The 19689-nt window shown below is 47.8% G+C and overlaps 1 protein-coding gene across 2 annotated transcripts in view; it reads right to left on the minus strand.

The window, feature by feature from the left end:
• IFT80 (intraflagellar transport 80) overlaps positions 1-19689 on the minus strand; it is a 1621792-nt gene that overhangs the window by 938427 nt on the left and 663676 nt on the right. For both annotated transcript variants that reach the window (XM_069618463.1, XM_069618464.1), the window contains exon 10: positions 13231-13349. In XM_069618463.1, the coding sequence (XP_069474564.1) occupies positions 13231-13349 (119 nt within the window). The remainder of the gene's footprint in view (positions 1-13230; positions 13350-19689) is intronic.

Below are 19689 nucleotides of genomic sequence, written 5' to 3' on the forward strand. Positions count from 1 at the left end.
ACGGCGTCTGTGAGTGAACCGGGTTTGAACCGCCAATTGAGGCCAGGTACTGCGACGCCTGCCAGGGTAACCTCTAGTACAACCATCGAATGGTCGGAGTAAGACCTTGGTAGGATATGGCACGCACCCCATTTGAATGGGCTATGGGAGGATGCCAGGATATAATCGATTCTGGAACTGGTGTTGTGCACGGCTGATCGGAAGGTGTAGTCCCTGCTGTCTCGGTTGTGTCTTCTCCACATGTCAGATAGATTGAAGGTCTGACAAATCTCTGGAACCTGAGTACTGGCCTTGGATGGGTTTCCCGATGTATTATGGGATTTGTCGAGCCTGGGATCAAGTGTAGTATTGAGGTCCGCACCCCACACCACAGTCGTTGCGTTAGTCGCGTCTAGTTGGGACATTATCCAGTTGAAATAATCAGGTCCATCTGTGTTCGGTGCGTATGAGTTCACAAACACCACCTCTTTCCCGGCGATTATTCCTTTCACCATTAGGGCCCTCCCCTCAGTGTCTTTCTTTGACTCAATAAAGCTGAAATTAGTTCTCTTGTCGATCAGGATCGTGACACCTCTGGCGAATGAGGAGTAGGATGAGAAGTACTGATGGCATCCCCATGATCTGGCCCAATGTTGTTCCGACGAGGGCAGCAGATGAGTCTCTTGGAGTATCGCTATGTTAATTTTGTGTCTCCGAAGATATTGAAGAATTCTCCTCGTTTTCATAGGCTGGTTGCCGCCACGTATGTTCCAGGTGGCGATTTTCAACGTTGCCGACGCCATCTAGAGGGGACAATGTGTTCATGTCGAGCCGGGGCTCGCGGGATTGACTGGAGTCGCTTTCCATAGAGGAACAGGGAGGACTTGACAGTTGTTAGGTACATAGTTCTTCGTGTGACTGTCGTGGAACGGGGGTATGCGGGTTGTGGCGGTTTCGCTGAACTAACTTCCCTCCCCTGCACGGGCAACCCCCAACAGGCCCGTGATGAACAATCCCATGTTAACAGTACAACTAGCATTGCTGTGCTCGGGGCGCAGGTGGCCCTCCAAGAGGAGGCTGGCTCCCTTCTTCGGATGTAATATTGATCTGTGGTGGTTGTTTCTAATCAACCATGAAGTCTCGTGCTGCTGCTTTGGGTATCCTATGGGTAAATTTTACGGCGGGTTTCTTCTTGGTCTGTCGCCCCTTTGTGGTCTTGCGCTGAGAGTGGCGGGTCTACAGCCGGAGCGATCCAGGTAGTCGCTTGTCTCCTCTGGGGTGTTAAAAAACTGAGTTCTGCCCTCGTGTTGAATACGGAGTTTGGCCGGGAAGAGCATGGAATATTGTATCTGGTTCTCTTGTAACCTGCGCTTCACTGCTGTAAACGATCTTCTTTGCACTTGGACAGCTTGGGAGAAGTCCGGGAAAAACTGGATCTTGTCGCCATCGTACTGGAGATCCCCTTTTTCCATAGCCGCCCGTAGGATAGCATCTCGATCCTTATAGTTGAGCAATCTCACTATGATTGGGCGGGGATTTGCCCCCGGGATCGGACTGGCGTTGGGGACTCGATGAGCTCTCTCCACGACAAACAGTTTGGACAGGATCTCTGTACCAAAGAGGTCCATACATAACTTTTCAATGTAGTCTTCCATTTTCGCGGTGAGTTGTTGTTCTCTAACTCCCACTATCCTGTTGTTGTTGCGCCGAGAGCGGCCTTCCAAGTCCTCGTTCTTCGCATTTACTGCTTTGATTTGCACTTCTAGGGAGGCCACTGTGGATGTTAGGGCCGCTGCACCATCGTCGAGGTCAGACACTCTCTGCTCGACTGTGTCCAGTCTGTCAGCTTGTTTGTCCACCCGGTGCTGGAGTAGGTCGACCTTGGAGGAGAGTGTGTCGAGTTTGCTTCCTAGACCCCCGATCCCGGCCTTAAGTTCAAGGAGGATTTCCCTGATGTCGAACCCATGGGCCTCCTCTTCATCCTGGGCTGCAACCTGGATGGGAGACTGCGCTCTGCTGTTCGAGGAGGTGGCTTTGGTCGTGAAGCTACCCTCGAAGTTCAGCTTTTTTTGAGATCTGTCCGTTTTCCTCAAGGTCGCCATTGGTGCCTGCGTTGAGGGAGCCAGGGGGCAGAGGGAGGCACGTCAGGGGTCAGGGGGCGCCCGGCTTGTCGTTTTTCCAGCGGTGTGACTTTCTGCAGGTCTTGCCGTTGGGCCGGTTCGGGCCGTTTAGCCACAGTCCGTGCTGTATATTACGCTTCCTCGAGTTCTGGCGGTGTTACACGGAGGTGTCGGGGATTCACATGGGGTCTCTTTTGCGAATGAGTGCTTGTGATCCACCGTGGGCGTTATATACAGCTTGCTATCGGCTGAGCAGCGCACCCGTAGGAGGCCCTGGGTCGCGTCACCCTGAGTATGTCTTTCCGTTATGTTGTTTACTGTTCATGTGGGCGTAGGCTCGTGGACCCCCGCCCTCTTGCGCTTTCTTGTAAACTGAATGTCACTCGGGAGAGCCGGGGATTCACCTGGGACATGCAAGCGAGGGTGCGCGGGGCGCGGGTACCTGTTCTTCGGCGGCGTTCGGAGAACCCTCCGGCGCTCGTTCGTGTTGGTTGTTCCAGGACTCTGCAGGATTTTCCTTCGTCTCGGCAGCTCCGCGCCCGCCGACTCCTCGGGGGGCCAATGCACCGACGGGGCTCTGCCAGCGCCGCCCGATCGATACCCTCGAGTCTCAGGCCCGCTCTGCTGCCAGCAGTCCTCCTCACACAGGCTCCTCTGTGCCTGGCCTGTGACTGTGCCTCGCTCGCATGGGGATGAGGGGGGGGGCTCTTCATCGTCGAGGAATCGGGACTCGGCGTCTGAGGGTTGACGGATGAAATACCACGTTCTGCTCAGATTCGCCTTGGCTACAATCCGGAGGCGACTGCAGACAATTTGCACACCACAGATGCTTCGATTAGTAAGGATTTTAGGGGAGCTCCGCGGAGCTCACAGGGAGGCCGCCATCTTGGACGGCTCTCTAGCGCCCTCCGCGTTAATAGACTTAAGTGCCATGCTGCATGCTGAAAAGATCTTTTTAGACATGGCATCAAATCTTTTGTCGTCTCTATCTTGTGGTGTAGTGGGGTATGCCGATTTACTACTTGATGACGTCAGAAGCCTAAACTACTAAATTTTCTCTGAGGTTGGGTGTTTACTTAAGTATACAGGGTCTGAGGCCAACACCCTGAACTTCGCAGAGAGTTTTTTATTTACTGCAGGGATAACCTCTGGTGTTTTCCCAAATTGCAGTTATTTTTCTCTGCAGTGCTGCATTAAAAGGAACTTCTTGAGGCCCTTTATCTAAAATGTCTGTAAGATCATCTTGTTGCAAAGAGGGTGCAGGTGTTGTCCACCCCATAAACTCCATAATTCTTGCCATAAAGGCTCTGTAAGACATTTCTGAATGCTCTGCAGGTTCTGGTCTGGCAAATTCCGCCTTTGGTATCTATGCCACTGGCATCTTGTAAAGATTCTAGAAGATCTCCTAATCTAACTTCCTCAGATATTAGCTCCTCTGGAATAGGAACTCTTGCAGTCTGTAAACCAAAAGGTCTCATTATCAGAGTCCTCTCCTTCCTCATAGATAGAGGATAACGCTCTGAAGTAGTCAGAGCGTGGATAAGGTGTAAAACCCATTTCAAGAGAAAAGGGTGCCAAATTGGTAGATACTGCTTGGGATAAAGTTGTAATTGTCGATGTAGACGTCATAGGTCTCGACAAACCTACAAACGGCGTAGAAAACTCGAAAATGGCTTCGATGTCATTGAGGGAATTGGAGTTCTATTTGTGTCGTCGATATTGTCAACGCCACTTTCGATGCCTTGGACAGGACCTTCGACACCTCTAGTGCTGATGATGCAGTTGGGGCCTGAGGCTTCGAGGACCTCTTTTTCATCTGGGTCAACAGCACTGTCGATGACTGTCGATGACGCACTTCTATTCAAAGAATTCTTGTCTTTACTCGAGGGTTCATGAAGCTCTCGAGGGTTTTTGTTTGCCGGGTTCAGCGACTCACAGCGGTTTAGTTTTACAGGTCTTTCACGCGTGGTATCACGTCTAGATATCACCCAGGGGGACAAGGCTACGTTCTCAAAGACCCTAAGCATTTTTTTGCGAAATTCCTCCCTCTTAGCTGAAGAGCTGTGTTTAGTGGGGCAGGTGACCCTTTCTGGGAAATTAGAGGATGAAGAGGAAGGAGATCTATGACGCCTCTTCTTAGAATGGCTCGATCTAGATTAGTGGTGAGAACCACTTCGAGATCTCGAGCGGGAATGTTTCTTTCGATGTCATGGACATACAGTCCTCACATTCCAAACACTAGTGCTCTGATCCCAGGCACCACAAACAGATCCTGTGAGGATCTGTTAATGACATCTTTTTTCCACAATCTCAATATTTTTTGAAGACGGATCGTGGCATCGATGAAGCAGACGAAGATGCCATTGTATTATGAAGTTTTTCGAAGAGTTTACTGAAGAACCTAGCGTTGCGTCTCAGAAGCTTATGAAGCGCGGGAAAACTGAACTGAGCAATGGACGCTGCGCAAGACTATTTATACCTATGATGATGTCGGCTTCCCAGTGGGGTATCGTGACTCAAGACCTCAGAGGCTTTGAGGCGGCTGTTGGTAAAGATGCCGCTGCTTGAGCGGGCTTTGCACCTCTGCCTCGTCCACCACGGGGAATCTTCTTTGGCCTCTTTGATCAGCTATTCCTCTCGCTCTTCCAATTGAGGAGTACTAAGGAAAGGGTCTAACCCTTCCCCCCCACCCTCCAAGATGTTCCATTGGAGTGAAAAGGCTGAGGCTGTCTAATAGCGGTACCCAAAGACTTGGCTGCCGCCTTTCAGGTCTGCAGCTTCTCAAGGCTTTCGTCAGCCTTTGCTGCCAAAAAGAGGAGACCCGTCAAAAGTCATGTTAAGGAGTCTAGACTGCACGTCAGGTGCAAATCCAGACTTCCTTAATGACACAAATCTACGAATTACAGTGCTTGCCGCCATGGCTCTGCTGACTCGGTGAGCAGAATCCAAACCTGACTGAAGAGACCCACACATGGCCTCCTTGCCATCCTTTATAATGACCAAGAAACTTCAGGAATATGTTCAGTCGCCATAGAAAAGCAGTCCCATAGAGTGTAAGTGAACTTTGCCAAGGCACATGTGGAGTTGGCTTAGTTAAGAGCCATGCTCCCAGCAGAAGAACAAGTTACTTACCAACTGTAACGTTCTTTCGACTGGATGTTCCTCCCACGTATTCCTCATCTTGTGATAAATCGTTATCTCCAGCTTCGCTGCTTCGGAAAAAAGATTTCTCGGCAGAGGGCGCTGTGCTCGAGGTCGTGGCGTCGATTGTCCCTCGACGTACTCCGTACTCTGTCGACGTCACCGATGGTATAAGTAGCTCGAGCCGCGCCCGTTGCTTCAGTTCTGTTTTTTCGATGAAATGTATATAGGAGGAACACCCAGGCGTGTCCCATGACCGATACCTTCTTCGTGAGAGGAAAGTGTAAGAAAACGTAAACTGTACTGTGGGGTTGGATGGGAGGGTCGATAAGGAAAACATCCAGTCGAAAGAACGTTACATTTGGTAAGTAACTTGTTCTTCGAATGGATTGTGTCCTCCCCGTATTCCTCATCTTGTGATAGGCTCCCATAGCAGTATCAATTTTTGGAGGTGCGAGTACCATTTCAGTTTTCGTGGACAGAATGCAGTACTGCCTTTGCAAATAAACCCTTGTTACAGGAGGCAGTGTCCAAACAATAATGTTTAACAAATGTATGTATTGTTTTCCAGGTTGCAGCTGCACAAATGTCTGCTGCCGGGACTCACCTCTTTAGAGCCGCAGAAGTAGCCATTCCCCTTGTAGAATGGGCACGAAGCCCATCTGGTGGTTCTTTTCCCGCTAATCTGTAGCATTCAACTATGGCTAATATGGTCCAGCGGGAAATGGTCTGTTTTGTTACAGATAAGCCTCATTTTTGACCAGTGTAACCAACAAACAGTTGGTCATCTTGTCTCAATTTAGCCGTCCTAGAGTTGTAAAAACTAAGAGCCCTCTTGGGATCTAATCCATGTAATCTCTCCTCTTCTTTGCCCAGGTGAGGAGGAGGATAAAACGATGGAAGTACTATTTTTTGTGACAAATGGAAGTCCGATACTACTTTTGGCAAAAATGACGGTTTAACCTTAAGGACTACATTATCTTTATAAAAAATAGTATATGGTGGTTTGCATGAGAGAGCCTGAAGTTCGCTAACCCTGCGGGCTGATGATAGGGCCACAAGGAGGAAGAGTTAAAAGCCTCAATGGACATGAGTGCAGAGGCTCAAAAGGTATGCAAGTCAAGAATTTTAATACTAAATTTAAGTCCCAGGTTGGTACATGAAAAGGTACTGAAGGGTATACATTAGTGAGTCCCTTTAAGAATTGAATTATCAACAGTATTTTGAAGTATGAAACCTCTTCCGAGGAGCGCTTGAAAATGGACAGCGCAGCAAGGTATCCTTTTATTGTTCCTATCTGGAGCCCCAGATTAGCTAGATGTAGCAGAAAAGAAAGCACCATTGGGGTGCCACACTGAAAAGGGTCCACATCCTTGTCTTTGCACCAGTTACTAAACCTATTCCGGCGACATCGGTACAAAGACTTTGTTGCTGGTCTTCTGGCCGAAAGCAAGATTTCCATTACGTCATCCGGAAGATCCCAATCCTTGTATCTCAACCTCTCAGAAACCATGCATGAAGGTTGAGTGTCTTGACCTCTGGATGGTGAACTCGACCTTCCTCGTGCGAGAGAAGATCCTCTCTTTGCGGAAGACGTATTGGAGGGCAGATGGACATGTCTAGAAGGTCCGGGTACCACGTCCTCCTGACCCAATCCAGGGCAATTAGGATCATGGTTTTCCTGAACTTTCTCAACCTCCTGATTACTTGAGGAATCACGGGGACTGGGGGAAACGCATACAGCAGTGGAAACTTCCACTCCACTATGAATGCGTCTCCCAGAGCTCCTCTTTGAGGAAATTCCCTTGAGCAGTACTGATCGCACTTCCGGTTGATCGCGGTGGCGAACAGATCCACTTGACGGGTTCCCCAAAGGGCGAAGATCTCCAGAAGGACTTCCTGAGCCAGCTCCCACTCGTGAGAGACCGTGCTCTGCCTGCTCAGAGCGCCTGCCGCCGTGTTCTTCTCTCCGGCTAGGTGAATTGCCGACAGAGAGATTCCTTCTCGTATTGCCCAGAACCAGAGCTGCATTGCCTCTCTGCACAGTGGCAGTGACCCTACACCTCCTCTCTTGTTGAGATAGTACATGGCTACTGTGCTGTCCGTCATTATCAGAACATTCTTTCCCTGTACAGAGGGCAGAAAGGCCTTCAGAGCTAGTCTGATTGCCCTCAGCTCTAATAGGTTGATGTGTAGTTTGGACTCCGATGGAGACCAACGACCGCTGATTGTCAGATCATTGGTGTGTGCTCCCCACCCTGTGAGTGAGGCATCCGTCACTACTGTTATCTCCTGCCATGGTTGCCAAAAAGACTCTCCCTTGAGAATGTTGTTGTTGCAAGCCCACCATGGAAGATCCTGAGCAACTGCGCTCGGGTCTTGCAGAAGATCCGACATATTCCCTGAGAACTGGGACCACTGAGTTCTGAGTGCCCACTGAAGGGATCTCATTCTCAACCTGGCCTCTGGTACTAGAAAAATGCAGGATGCCATGAGTCCGAGCAACCTGAGAAAATCAAAGGCCGGTAGACGTTGGGCATTCTGGAATTTTGTTCCCATCTGCTGGATGTGGAGAGCTCTCACTTCGGGAGGCGAGGCTTTTCCCAATGAAGTGTCCAAGACTGCTCCGATAAACTGGAGTTTCTGGGCTGGTATCATGTGGGACTTCTTGAAATTGAGGGAGAAGCCCAGTTTGTGGAGGAAGTGGCAGGTGATCGAAAGATGTTCCTGAGCTTGTTCTGGAGAACTTGCTCTGATCAACCAGTCGTCCAGGTAGGGATATATGTGAATACCTCCTTTTCTGAGACTTGCTGCCACAACCGCCAACAGTTTGGTGAAAACCCTCGGGCGGAGGTCAACCCGAATGGCAGAACTCGAAACTGATAATGAGAATTGCCAATCGCGAACCTCAGGTACTTTCTGTGCTTTGGATGGATTGGCACATGAAAGTAAGCATCCTGAAGGTCCAATGATACCAACCAATCTTGGAGTTGGAGAGCCTGAAGGATCTGAGAAAGAGTCACCATCTTGAACTTGTCCTTCCTGAGGAACTTGTTCAAGTTTCTCAAGTCCAAGATGGGTCTCAGTCCTCCGTCCTTTTTTGGGATGATAAAATATGGGGAGTACCAACCCCTGTTCCTCTCCGCTACAGGTACCAGTTCTATGGCACCTTTCTCTAGCAGGGTTAAAATTTCCTGCAACAGGAGCGGATCCGGAATTTTGACGGAGTTGGCTCCCGGTGGATGATTCTGAGGCCTTTTTAGAAAGGGGAGACAGGAACCTTGGGCTACTGTTTCCAGTGCCTAAACATCTGAGGTAATGCCCCGCCATTCCTTCAGATGTTGAGAGATCCTTCCTCCCACTGGTGTTTTGTGTAACAAGGTCTCAGAGGGATTTGGAGGCGGCTGCAGGAGTGGCTGAGGGTACAGATGCCGCTCCTGAGGCTGATTTTGCACCTCTTCCCCGTGTTCCACGAGGGAAGTTCCTTTTGCCCCTTTGAGAGGCCTGTCCTCTTCCTCTACCAAAAGAGGAGTAGTATCGAAAAGAACAAACCCTCCAGGAAGATGAGCTGGAATGGGGTTTTAGAGGCTGGCGCAAAGAGGCGCTAAGTGATTTAGCTGCCGCTTTCGAGGTCTGAAGTTTTTCAAGGCTTTCATCAGCCTTTCTGCCAAAGAGCCTCGAGCCATCAAAGGGCATGTTGAGGAGTCTGGCTTGCACGTCCGGTGCAAACCCCGACTTCCTCAACCACGCAAATCTGCGTAGCACAACGCTTGCAGCCATGGATCTGCTGATACTATCAGCAGTATCCAGTCCAGACTGGAGGCATTCCCCCATTGCCTCCTTCCCGTCTTTGACTATATTCAGGAAGCCTTCCCTTTCCTCGCCTTCCGGAATATGATCAGCCGCCGCCAAAATACAGTCCCACAGGGTATGGGTAAACCTGGCAAGGGTACAGGTGACATTTGCCGACTTAAGTGCCATACTGCCTGACGTGAAAACTTTACGTGCCCAGGCGTCAATTTTTTTATCCTCTCTATCTGGAGGGATAGTTGGATAAGCAGTTTGTTTTGAAGTGGATGCTGCTTGAATGACTAAACTCTCTGGAGTCGGATGTTTATTCAAATATTCAGGATCCGATCCAGCTGGTCTATATTTTCTTGGAAAAGTGCTGACTGCAGCAGCAATGGTTTCTGGTTTCTCCCAGTTTTTCTCCACAGTCCTTTGAAGGGCCCTGTGAAAAGGGAGAACAGGATCCTTCGGAGGTCCCTTGACGATAATATCCGTCATGTCATCTTGTTCAAAAATGGGTGAAGTATCACCCCAACCCATGTATTCAACAACCCTGGTCATAAGACCCCTGTACCCAGCATCTGCATGCTCTGCAGGATCAGGTTTGGTGAACTCTAATTCTGGGGATGTGTCAACTCCACTGGCAGAATGTAGCGTATCACTCAGGTCTCTCATTCTAGATTCCTGGTCAATAGGTTCTTCAGGAACTTGTCTTGTACCATAAGTAACTCCCAAAGGAGTAACTTCGTCTTCTTCTGAAGCAGACTCTTCATAGATTGCAGACATAGATTTGAAAAAGTCTGATCTGGGCAAAGGAGTGAATCTCCTTTCTTCCTCTTCCATCTGCTTCGAAGGAAATTGTAAATCCCTCAAGTTTTCAAGGGTGTCTTCGAAGTTTTCGAAGATGACTTCGATAATGGCGTCGATGACGCATTTGGCTTTGGTGTCGAAATTATCGAAGTCGAAGGTGTTGACGAAGTTGTCGAAGTCTTCGACGATTTGTGTTTCTTGGCCGGCACTGGAGAGGTGCTCGACTCTCGAAGATTCTTCAACGGTTTTACGTCGACTCGAGGTTTTTTGTGTTCCTCGACGCTACTGGTCTTAGCCATAGTAGCCTTGGACTTCCCTTTGTCATCCAATGGAGCGACCTTAGGGGTATGGCTTTTTCGAGGTTCTTTCAAGGGGGTCGAGGCCGCATTCTCGAAAACCTCCATCATCTTTTTGCGGAATTCTTCCCACTTACTGGGAGAATCCGATTTAGTCGGACAATGAATTTCTTCGGTCGACTCTGAAGAAGAAGATGAGGGATATCTAGGTCTCCTTTTCATTTTTTTCGATGATGACGAAGAATGTCTCGATCTACTTCTAGAGCGAGATCGAGATCTCTTCGAGTGCCTATGGCGATCCAATCCCTTAGAATCAGTCGCTTTCTTATGTTTTTTTGACGAAACCTTTTTTGAGGCCTCCCTCCCCACCGACAATTTACCTCTCCTCTCCTCTCACGAAGAGCTTTTTCGGTCATCAATTGGCATGAGCCGCAGTCTGTTCGGTGAATGGAACCGAGACACCAGAGACAAATCCGGTGGGGATCGGTAATCGACATCTTAGACCCACAATCTGCACACTTTTTAAACCCAGTTCTGGGTGTCGAAGATGATGACATTTTCTTCACAGAAAATAGAAGCGCGCCGTTTTCGATAGCGAAGCGATCGGAAAAACTGAACTGAAGCAACAGGCCCGGCTCGAGCTACTTATACCATCGGTGACATCGACAGAGTACGGAGTACGTCGAGGGACAATCGACGCTACGACCTCGAGCACAGCGCCCTCTGCCGAGAATTTTTTTTTCCGAATCAGCGAAGCTGGAGATAATGATTTATCACAAGATGAGGAATACGTGGGAGGACACAATCCATTCGAAAATACTTTTCTTGACCAGGCATCTACCCTTATATCATCCTAATTCAGTAGGATAGTCATATAACCTGCCTGTTTAAAGGCAGCGGTTGCTGCCTGCACCACCAGATTTTCTGGGGTAGGGTGTTTGACAAGTAGCTGGGTTAACTTTGATGGACAGCATTTCTTTGTCAGGTTCTTATTTACTGCCGGACTTGACTCCGGTACTTCCCAATTGGCACGTATATCTTCTGAAGAGCAATATGAAAAGGTAAGATAGGATCCCTTTGAGGACCTTTATCAAGCAGATCTGAGAGTTTCATCCTGTTCGAAAGGGAGGGCAGGTCTCGATCCATCCCAGGTAATCCACTACCTTGGACATCAACTGCCTGTAAGAGGCATCTGCATGCTCATCTGACACAGGCTTTCCAAATTCAAATTCAGGTGAAGTGTCCACTCCACTGGCTGGCTGCACATTTTCATACAGGTCTTTCAGTCATATGAAACTATCAGGGACATTTGGTATGCCATACTGCAAACCAAAGGGTGCATCACTATCAGACAGCTCATTGTCCTCATAGAGGTCAGAGAATTAAAGAAATCCTTTATTGTTAAAGGAGTGAAGCTTTGCTGTATTACAGGTAAAGGCGTTGAAAGCTTAAAAAAATGTCGAGCCGGTGCCTGTGGAGCCATCAATGTCTTCAATGATGTTTTCAATGTCAATGGCACTGGATGCTTTGATGGCATCGACAACCTCGACTTGTCTTTCGACTTATGACTCAAAGGATCCCTCAATGATTTCTCATTGTGTCGAGGCCTCGACGGCTCTCGATGGGAATCTGGCATTCGTCTCGGGCTCGAGGGCGCGCTGGATTTGGCTCGAGCACTTTCCTTACCGGCTTCAGAAGATGCGGTAGGAGCATGGCCTGCCTGCTTTGAGGGTTTCTGGCTCTCGAATATCTTAAGCATTTCTTGCCTGAATGCTTCGGGTGGAGTGGAGGCCATAGTGGAGCAGGATATAGTCCTCTCAGGAGAGGAGTCGGTCAAGGACGTTGAAGTAGGCGATTTATGATGCCTTTTCATCGACTTCCTCGATGACGACGAGGAATGGTGGGAGCCACTCCTTGCCCAAGACCTTTTTGCCTTCTTTTGTCGAGGAGAGTCACCTCTCACTTCATCAGAAGAAGGTTTCTTCGACGGGGTAGTCGATGGGGATTTCTTAGGGAATCAACTGACCGCCAATTTCCCCTTACACTCCCTTCAGAACTTTTCCAGTCATTGATTGACACTTTGAACAGGCCGAGGTCTTGTGCTTCACACCGAGACACCACAAGCATACTCGATGCGGATCGGTCAGCGAGATCTTGGCATCACAGTCTTAACACTTTTTAAACCGATCTTCAGAGTAGTCGGTGTCGAAGACGAAAACATTTTCGGATATTTCTCGAGGAAATTGCTGAAGCGTACCGTAGTTCTCGAAGCGTGAGCTTACTCGGAAAAACAGAACTGAAGCCAACGAGTGCTGCCCATGCTATATATCCCTGTGATGACATCATCCTCAAGACAGAGGTCCTCGAGGGACATCGAGTTGACTGCATCAATGCACAGAGCCCTCTGCTGGGAAAAAAAAATTCCAAAGCAGCTGAAGCTGGATATTGGAGATATCAAAGATGAGTAATACGTGGGAGGACACAATCCATTCGAAATGTAATTTAGAATTCTGCTCTGCTATGGAGGGCTGGTGCCTGAATCCTCACCCGTGTTGCTCGTCACCCCAGGTTGCATCAGCGCTGGTGTCGTGACGGTTGGGGAGGTGGGAGAGTGCTTGCCAGCCGACCTCCGTGATGTCTGCTTACAGAATTTGCTTTTCTATTGATTCCTACCATTTATAAAGGAAAAGTTTGCTCATTACATCCAGTCTATGCCCTTCACTCCAGAAAAATGCCTACCTCTTAAAACCTACATTTTTTTTATAAAACGAGAACGGGAGGCCATCGGTTTATTGCACATGCAACTACTCTCTGGAAAAAAAGATCCTAGATCACTGAAAATTGTTTCTGATCATTTAATTTTTTTTAAACATATTTCTAGCAACAGCAAAAAAAACATCCCTGTCAGGTATTATCGCTGGGTGTTGGTTTTCACTCAGGACTGAGAAACCACCCGGCAGTAGTTGTGCTAAATGAAAAACTAACAACATAAGATAACAAGATCATTTTAAAAGCTGCCCCACTGTAATTTTTTGAATCCTGAAACCTGAAAAATCAAATGCAACAGAAATATGTAAGACATTAAACCTACTTACCTAAATACGTAACACTGAAGAGAAGTGGAAACAACCAGATTCCCATAGTTTAACGAGGCCTTTATCACTCTATCACGGAACTCCAGTAGATCCAAAGCATCGTTTATTACATTGCGAACCTAACATGGTAAAAACACAAGATCTAAAAACATACTGTAAATAAGAGCTAGCATCAACAGGTCACTTAAAAATGACAGCCTTTTGGCCAAGCTTATGTAAGAGTATTTCAGAGATATCAATTGCTGATCGTTTACTGTTGGAATTTCTTCATTCAATCTACATTTTCAAAACGTATTTAAAATTGTATGCTGTGCTGAAGTTTCAAATACATAACTGTATCTTGCTGTATAACATTGGTAAACATCTACACAAATAAGGTGTACAAAACACTTTACTCCTTAAAAATAGGCAACTACTCCAACCCCACCCCCAAAAGAAATAGGGAGTAGAAACACAAAATCTGAAACAATTATTGGATAGTGATTGGGAGGCACAAACTGACCAAATGGAGGGTTACACAAGATTTCTTGTAAACCTCTGCACTCTGATCCCTTCGGGTCCGGTGCGCAATATAAATGAATAAACAAACAAACAAAAACATCAATAAAGTGAGCTGGAGGAATAAACAGATAACCACGAAAGAACAATCCTGTTTGATACAGTCTCCCCTTATTTCCATGGATTTCTGAACAGTTGGTGTGTCTTAGTTTTAATACCAAGTTTACTGGGCTGCAGGTACCCTTCTCGGGCATTCTTTTGAGTTGTGGCATTCCTGAACCCGAATGGCTAACCTTCCACAGGGCACACCATTCCGACTCTCTTCTGCTATATCCGACCAACTGGTAGTACAACGGAAGCTTTTGCCCAAGGTGAGGTTGCACACAGGTCCCTCCCTTTCCTACTATACACCACAGATATGTCTACTGAGACCTTCACTTCTCCTTCCTTGGGGGGATCCAACCCATCTCTGCATCTCTTTTCCCCAACTAATCTCTATATACTGACTTCTCCTGTCTGATGTTCTCTTCCCACCCACCTCCTTTCTATATCCAATCTCCTCCTTGTGATGCTCTCCACCACCAATCTACTCTCTTATTCCAACCACCCCATTTGATTTACCAGTGTGTGCTTTCAGTACTGGACTAGGTTTTAATAGGATACACTCTACAAGGTAAGTCTACACATCCACAGCAGAGAAACTTGGGGGCGGCATACCTTTGTTTGCTAACTGTATTGTAGTTTGGCACGGTTTGTGGGCCATATTGGTAAATGCTGTTGGCAATTTGATAACCTGGTCTGAGACTTGGGTTTGCAGACCACATGGAGATGCTTTGCTAGAGTTTTGTGAGCCACAGTGTGATGCGAGGGTCATTAGACCACCTCCATGTCTCTTCCTAAATATTGGGTCAGTGTAACAACAGGTTTCTGCTTGGTATCTGAATTGTACACACAGCCTGTTATTTCTTTCCCTCAGGGGCTGTGGGCCAGACTCTGCTTAGCATTATGTTTCCACAATTCCAAAGGGGATTTAGTTGTCCCCTGCTCTTCGAGGAGAACCAAGGCAAGGGGACATAATGATCATCCCCTGGCTTTGGGAGGCACTCTGGCCCCTTGGTTAGCACTGTTAATGTTCTCAATGCCAGGCAGAGGACGTCATCACACAATGGACATGTCTGAGCCTGCCCCTAAACTCCTCCCACACAGCTCTGTGGATATGTGTACATTAATGACATAGGATAGAGCTAAAATATTACAAAAAAACTAAGGTTACCATGCATCTTTTCAATTTGCATAAATTAACAGCTGCAAAGAAAGAAGTATGTATTACAAAAATATATGTTTTAGAATGAAAATATATTTTTACTTAACAAAAAATACCTGCATTTTGAACTGGAATGACTATTTTACTGACAACTTCCAAACCAAGGGACTACCAGTCTGCCACCTAAGCGAGCACCAGATTAAAATGCATCGGCACAAAAGAGGCAGCAACATACTTCAGAAATGCAAAACTGAATAAAACCAATCACTGATTTCAACTTATCAGAGCCCTTTTAATGGCAGCATATGAAAGACAATACAAGTTTACACTAGCCTCATGCAAACAAAACAAAATTGACAGAGATCAACATGCACAAAACCAAACAGCAAATTTGCCTCAACATAATTCCTGCAATGTTGGCCTGTCTTAAGATGCTCCACAACAACGGCTTGATCTTCCTTATTACTCCAACTGCCAGACTCAACAACAGTTGTATGTGTTTTGAAAGACTCATTTGAAGGTCTGCACTTTGTTTGTGCACTTTTGGTTGACTTGAATTCAACCCGTTTTTGTTATGCCCCACCACCCACACCCCTACTCTCCACCACATCTGGATCCAGAGCTGTGATTGGTGGATTCCATGCTAAAAATATATAATTTTGCAGACTATTTGGGGGTCGGAGTCAGCGAACCGGGCAATGCAAACACTTTTTGAAGGGGCATATAAGCAGCTCCTTGGAGCATGCTCTGCGTGACACTGGAGAGGGCTAGCCCATGCAAAAAGGGGGTTGACTAAACCCCTTCAGAGCAAAAAACAGGTGAAATTTGGCCATCACGTTTTTGAATCCTGTGACATGGTTTGAGTGAAATTGGACCATAGCAAAAGGCAATTTTTAGAGGCTTAAAACATTGGTTCCCATGCATGGCAAGGCATGAAACCTATAGTGTAGCTTGAATATTTCTCTTAAATTTTATGACGCCCCATACAGTCAGACAAATTACTTACCCCTGGTAATGTTGTTTCTACTCAATGTTTCTTTCATGTATTCCTCATTTTTGATATACGGCCAAGCCGGCCCCATTCGAAGGCCCACTTACAAGGCTCTCTTCCCCTGTCTAGGAGCTCATCCCTCACCCTGCTCCTGATGCAGAAACACAACCTGGGTGAAGGTATTCACGCTGGGTGAACACCACCAGCCTGCACACAACAAATTGATTCTTCATGAAGGGCCTTGCGGAGCCCTTAACACTACGAACGGAGCAAAGGATCCATTTAAAGATGGCAGCCCAGGGTTCGAAATTGAGGGGAGCTGGGATCTATTTAGCTGCTGCTTCTAGCATAGTAGAGCCTGGTTAGCTTGAAACAAACAGCTACCAGGAGCTACTTTTGGCTCCCACGGCCAACTGATGCCTTCCAAACATTTAAATGTGGCATTAACCTAAGTATTTGAGAATGTTAATAAAAAAATAATTAGAACGCATCTGATGCACATTTAAACACAGTGGTTCATACAAAATGGACAAAAAGTTAAAGGAGCATCTCTGGTAGCTCCTGGTTCCCCTGCCGAAGCTCCTGCCTACTTGGTGTTGACCGACACCCAGTAGCGGGTTTTAGCTCCTGCTCACTGAATCTCAATTCCAAATCGCGCAGCCACTCCCACCTCGTTCGAGAAGGGGTCCTGCATGGGCCCAATCCCACCTACATCCACTGCTGATTGGCCTGCATATATGGAGCCTGTCGAGGGGAGCCGACAGGCGAAGCCAGCCCCATTCGAAGGCCCACTTACAAGGCTCTGCCTCCCCTGCCTGGGAGCTCATTCTACCCCCAGCTGCAGATGCAGAAACACAGCCTGGGTGCAGGCATCCATGCTGGGTGAACACCATCAGCCTGCACACAACTAATTCATTCTTCATGAAGGGCCTTGCTGAGCCCCTAACACTACGAACAGAGCAAAGGCTTAATTTAAAGATGGCAGTTGCTCCCACCTCTGTTAAGAAGAGGTCCGATCCCACCTTCATCCACTGCTAATTGGCCTGCATATATGGAGGCTATCGAGGGGAGCCAGCTGGCAAAGCTGGCCCCCTTCAAAGGCCCACTTACAAGGCTGTCTTCCCCTTGTATGGGTCTCTCAGGGTCGGGAAGGAGTCCGGCAGTCTGCACATTAGGGTACGTGGCTCGCACCTTCGGACTGCTATGATATTTTAATTACACCAAATCCACTATGCGGATCTACCTACTGCCTTTATTACAACACTGACATTACATTTCACTACTCTGCACCTTGTAACTCACTCTTTGCTCTGCACACATTGCACCGAGAATGCCATAACAAAGACAACATGCGCAATACCACGTTTTTGGTTTTGGTGCTTTGTGGCTTAAGTCACAAATATTGACAAAACATTGCTACTGTAAAACAAAGGAGAAGGGGAGTTTGTGAGCAATCTATGGCGTTGGCATGGTAACTTGCCAATGCTTGCTGATGAAATGGCTGAAGCACCAGCTGGGCCTTGTTTTTATTCAATTTGCTTGGCTTTGTTTTTTTAGCTATGTGCTTTCACCATTCCTGCTTTAATGAGTGTGCCAAATGAGAGCCGCAGAGTGATCTTTCAGGGCGCAGGCCTCAATTCTCAGGACAGGGCGAGGGCAGCCATCATCAGCTGCTACTGTTATCAGCCCTGGACGAACAGTGGGAGCATCGAAAAGGACTAGACAACAGAAGCATTGCGTCGGATCTTTGAAGGAACTTATCCACAGATTTTTCCTGGTATGTGTGGAGTTGAGGGAGTGTGGTTGCAAAAGACGCCCACCCTCGCCAGGAGGACTGCATGGCGGCTGGCATTCCTCAACCAAGCGGGGCTTACTTTTGCTTATTTACTGCAGCAGTCGGCATGCCGGCAAGGCCGGGGATTTGGCTGGCAATCTGTATTTGTTTGATATGCGGCTGCAGCCGTACTTGGGCTGCAAGCCCAATTTGTTACGGTGCGGCCGCTGCCGTGTTGTGCCAGCTGTGGCGGTTTGGGCTTTGCCCCCCATCAGTTTGTCTCCCCCGCTGGACCTTCCAGCTGTTTTCGGTTGTATTGCAGGGTTTTAGGGTGGCCGCTGTGCAGCGTTTTCGCATGGGCTCTGTATACAAAGTTTGTTTGAGGCTACCAGAATGGCAGCAGCTTGGGGGGCTTGCCGGACTGGAGTCACTGGCCGGAATCACATGGTGTTTGTCGGCCTTCGCCCAAGAAAGGGCGCTTTGTGCCTAATTTCAAGCTGCATGAGGGTTATGCCCTCTAGCCCTTACCTTGACTTTTGTTCGAGTCAGGCTCATCACTGCAACTACTTGAATAACCTACTGTTGTAACTTCATCACCTCTTCCTGACCTGTCACTGTCATGCCTATAGTACACCTGACGTAGCCCCCTGCACCATGAGGCAAGGCTTTACCAGAATGTGCACCTCTCAAATGTTTTTCCATACCTACCTGCACACCTGACGTTGCCCCCCGCACCATGAGGTGAGGCTTTGCCAGAATGTGAATTTAAGATCTACCCTTTATGAGGGCCATGAACTCCCTTGCTGGGGGGAAGATGCCCGGGATGGATGGGATACCGATGGAGATTTACAAGGAGTATAGCAATCTCCTTGCTCCAAGGCCGTCAGAGGTGCCGTTAGAGGCCCGATCGAGGGGGGGACTTCCGGAATCCATGTTAGAGGTGTTGATTTTAACCGTGCCTAAGGAAGGTCAGGATCCAGCTGAATGTGAGTCATATCGGCCGTTATCTGTGATAAATGTAAATGTCAAAATCCTCAGTAAAATCTTAGCGATCCGGCTGCCCCCACTTATGCAGGTGCTTGTGCATCCCGACCAGAAGGGATTCATTTTAGTGGGGGAAGTCCACAATACAGAATCTGAGCTGAACGCTCTTGATTATTGATAGACAGACGGCGGGGAGGTTGGCAGTGGTCAGCTTGGATTGGTATAAAGCCTTCGACTCCGTTTCATGGGACTTTCAGTGGCTGGTATTGGAAAAAATGGGTCTGGGCGCCAGCTGTCTTGAGTGGGTTAAGACATTGTATTTCGAATCATTATCGAGGGTCCGGGTGAATGGGGGTGTCTCTTCTGCACGGAGGGTAGGTATGGGCACGCAGCAAGGCTATCCGCTGTCTCCGCTAATATTTGCACTAGTGATAGAACCCCTGGCGAGAATGGTTTAAGTTACTTACCTGTAACTCTTGTTCTCCAGCATGGGTCTGGCATGGATTCACATCCTCACGAATATTCCCTGTCATCAGGCTGGGAATACTCAGTAAAAGAAAAAATAAAGTTTCACTTTAGCTTGAAAACTGTATTTCTCCTCTAAACCAAACCAATCACTATTCTATGGGTCAAACTGCCCACATCCAATGACAGTCCTCTCCCTAAACTCGACCCCTGGTGGCCATATTCAGATGTGTTAAGCATGTAAAGTAGCAGTATGAACCAAGCAGAGCCACAGAGGAGAAGGAGGGAGGGTTCACATGTGAATCCATGCCAGACCCATGCTGGAGAACAAGAGTTACAGGTAAGTAACTTAAGTCTTCTCTAGCATGGGGTCTGGCAGTATTCACATGCTCATGAATAACAATTACACATCAGTGCATATACACAACGACGGGAGGTGGCAAGGCTCAACAGAAGCAATAAACACTCACCCCTGGAACATTC

This window comes from Ambystoma mexicanum, chromosome 10, assembly GCF_040938575.1.
Source record: "Ambystoma mexicanum isolate Mex_15411 chromosome 10, UKY_AmexF1_1, whole genome shotgun sequence".
NCBI classification, from domain to species: Eukaryota; Metazoa; Chordata; class Amphibia; order Caudata; family Ambystomatidae; genus Ambystoma; species Ambystoma mexicanum.